This window comes from Atta cephalotes, assembly GCF_000143395.1.
Source record: "Atta cephalotes unplaced genomic scaffold scaffold00042, whole genome shotgun sequence".
Lineage (NCBI taxonomy): Eukaryota > Metazoa > Arthropoda > Insecta > Hymenoptera > Formicidae > Atta > Atta cephalotes.
The window spans coordinates 49,795-53,420 of NW_012130106.1; the positions used below are offsets into that span (position 1 = coordinate 49,795).

Sequence of the window (3,626 nt, forward strand, 5' to 3'; positions counted from 1 at the left end):
GCACGACACGCACGCACGACACGCACGCACGCACGACACGCACACGCACGCACGACACGCACGCACGCACGCACGACACGACACGACGCACGACACGACGCACACACACACACACACACACACACACACACACACACACGTTTCTTCAAATTAATTTTCTTCTGTGGTGTTTTTTTTGCATTATTAAAAACAACAGAGATATTTCAAATGATCAAGTTATTTGGATGGACAAGGAAATACTTCATGTAGAAATAAATATGATTCTTCATGAAATAGAGAATAATTTTCGATACATTTTATCAATTTATCCTATCAATTGCAAATATTGTTTTATTGAAAAATACTTCTGTTCAAATTTCAAATATAAATCATGACTGCAAATTCAAGTATAATTTGTAAGAATTTGTTGATATGTACAAATCTGATAATTTGAGACAGTAGTGTGAACAGAAATTTTAAATCATTGTAAAACAGATTTATATTTAGCGGAACTTGAATAAAAATCTAGAATAAAATTATATATTGTTCTTATCAATTTTATACTTAAAATTGTTATCACAATGTAGTATTAAAATTAAAATCGTATTTTAAATCATTTTATTAAAAATTATTTATTAAAAAACAAAAACTTTTATATTGTATCTTAGATAGATATTGCAAAAATTGCTATTTAACATATAAATAAATTCAATTTTTTTGAAATTTGTACAATAAATAATAATTTGATTATTAAATATCAATTTGCTTTGCCTTAATGATATATATTATCAGTTAGGTCCATTTTTGATTGGATACCCATGAGCTCAATATCTACTCCTTGTAATGCCCAATTATGTTCACAAATTTCCAATGCTTCCCATTCAGACTTGAAGGCTGCTTTTGGATCAGGTGGCATAGACATTGCAGCTCCTGATACTTGATCTTGTACTACTCTTGTAGTATCTGCAGCATTATTTTCACCAAGTACAAGTGTATAAATGGACCTTAGTCCAAATACATTGAGAAAATACCACGAGGCAGAAGAAACCCATGCAGCATCCAGCGTAACTAATTCTATACCGCGTTGCAACATTGGCTTGAAACGTAGGGTTAATGGAAATGGTACTTTAGCTGGAATTAAAGCACTTACGTTAAATTATGTGTATATGATTTTATAATAATTATATAATAATTAAAAATTTAGTTAAAAGTCCAAATTGAAAAAGTCCTATTTGAAAAAATTATACTTAAATATAAGTATTCACATAATATTTCAATGCTACATACTTGTTACAAATCCAGAAAACATCCAATTGATCCAACCACCGATTAGTACCATAGGCAAGACATTAGTCACATTTCCTTTCAGCATTTCAGTCATCATATTTGGATCCGTCATAGGATTTTGGGAGACAGGAGGACGCTTCTGAGTCTTAAAATAACCAGTCTCTTCGTTGTTGAAGAAATGTCTCCTAGTCATAAAACCTACTTTCGGTATATACTGTCCATTCTCCCGGAGCAGCCTTGAGCGTATCATGACTTGACTGCAAAATATTTAATATTGTAACTAATTTTAAAATAATTCTTCAGAATAGCTTACTCACCTTTGATTTCGCTGAAAGATGCTCATTTGACACATTTTTGCATAAAATGAAAGAATCTGGCAGAAAAAAGTCTAAGATTGCCCTATGAAGTAAAATATTGAGTGTTAAAGTTGACAATTAAAGTTGAGGAAAGTTTAGGAAATATCACAGCCGCGAAATACTGCGTATCTTTTGATGTAAGGTGGCCCTCATTTCGTATGGAAGATTATAAATCCATGTAGTTTCGCGACACCTTAAAAAATCTAACCTAACTTTAACCAAACCTATTTTTACTTTCGTGTAGAAAGTTGTTGCATTCAAGAAGCAAAGTTCTACTAGGTTCACAACCTTTCACGAGAAGTGAAGGCCATCTCGTACAAAAAACGGATTGGATTAGAGTTAGATTTTTTTGAAAAATATTCCAAGTGAATACTGTCTAGGCTGCAACTTCTAGGCGTAGCCGCTCTGCCGAACCAATAAACTACTGTCTATAGTCCTCTATGATCCTAATTTCATCCTAATTTCAATAGTTGTCAACTTTAACGTTCAATATCTCGCTTCGCAGGGCAGTCTTTTTTCCAGACTTTTTTCTGCCAGATTCATTCACACATCTTTTTACGCAAAAACGCATCGAATGCGCCTAATTTCATCGAAATCGAAGGTGAGTAAGTTATTCTGAAGAATTATCAATATTAAGTTTCACGTGTGAAACTTCCAAGTTAGTCAATACATGTTTAAACATTTACCTATCTTGCACTTGATGAAGCTCGATCTTCTTTTGCGAAGCAAGTAATATCGAAACATAGTGACGAATTATACCGACTAGAAACGTAATCACTACTATAGGTAAGAATACCCAACCTCGGATATTTGGATCCAGCAACAATTCTGCCATATCACTTGTTTTTGCCGCGTAAATCTTATATTCGCGAGAATGATAACGAAAAACGGAACGATGTAGAACTATTCACCGTTCTATTTTTTTTTTGTGGCTGTTTCCCCAAGAAGAGTCTAGAGTCAGTTTTACCAATTTCAATTATAAAGGAAGCTTTCCTAACAATCGACGCATATTGCCTAGTTTACATCATGCACTTGACGGATGCAGTCACTAGTGCTAAAGGTGCAAGCGTCACATGCAAGTATCAAACAGCAAAAGAAGTAAAAGCTTTTTTATGCCGACGCTTGAAGTTCATTTTCGGCGTTAAAATAAGTCATATGATAGAAATTGACGATTAGCACTGACAGTATCGCAGCCAATACAGTGGCAGGATTCTAATCTAGCTAGCAATCGAGCAGGAGAACAAGCATTGTGTTTCACAGGCTTAAGCGGACAGTATTCTTGCATAACATGAGACATAAGAAAATCAACCAGAGTGCTTTATTTCATGGAAAGGAAGAAAAGGAAGCACTTCGATTGGTTCATTTTATGATTATGCATTATATTATGCGTCTTAAGCGGGGAGCACATACTCTTGCATAATGCATAACATGTAATACATAGGAAAATAAATTAATCAAAGTCCTCTGTTTCCTTCCTTTCCAAGGGAAAAAAGGACTCTGATTGGTTGATTTCCTTATGCCTCATGTTTTATGCGTTATATAAAAGTCTGTGCTCCCCGCTTAAGACTATATCCACACAAATTTCTATAGCCGCATAAACATATCCATAAAGAAAATTATCCAATCATTTCTTCTATAAAGATGCACGTAAAATGTGATTGGATAATTTTCTTTATGCATACGTTTATGCGACTATGCAAGTTGTGTGAATATATCCTAAGACGCTTTATTGCGATGAATTTGTTACAAAAATTGACACGAACGTTCATGTGCTCGATTGTGTAAGATATTAATGTGTACTATATATAAAGACAGGGTTTATATATAGTAGGGTTTACAAAATGGTAGAGGACTTTTCGACTCAGTTTAGTCCACTCAACCTGCCCATGAAATATTTGGCGATTATTTCCAGACACCCTGTATATTACAAAACTATTATTACACACACACACACACACACACACACACACACACACACACACACACATATACATATATACATAC

The 3,626-nt window shown here is 34.1% G+C and overlaps 1 protein-coding gene across 1 annotated transcript; it reads right to left on the reverse strand.

Annotated features, from left to right (window-relative positions):
* Positions 1–584: 584 nt before the first annotated feature.
* Positions 585–2,457, reverse strand: LOC105622235 (ER membrane protein complex subunit 3). The gene is made up of 3 exons (XM_012203659.1): positions 2,309–2,457; positions 1,267–1,523; positions 585–1,110 (listed from the first exon to the last, which is right to left on the reverse strand). The coding sequence occupies exons 1-3, from the start codon at positions 2,455–2,457 to the stop codon at positions 752–754; spliced, it is 765 nt and encodes a 254-aa protein (XP_012059049.1). The 3' UTR covers positions 585–751.
* Positions 2,458–3,626: the final 1,169 nt, after the last annotated feature.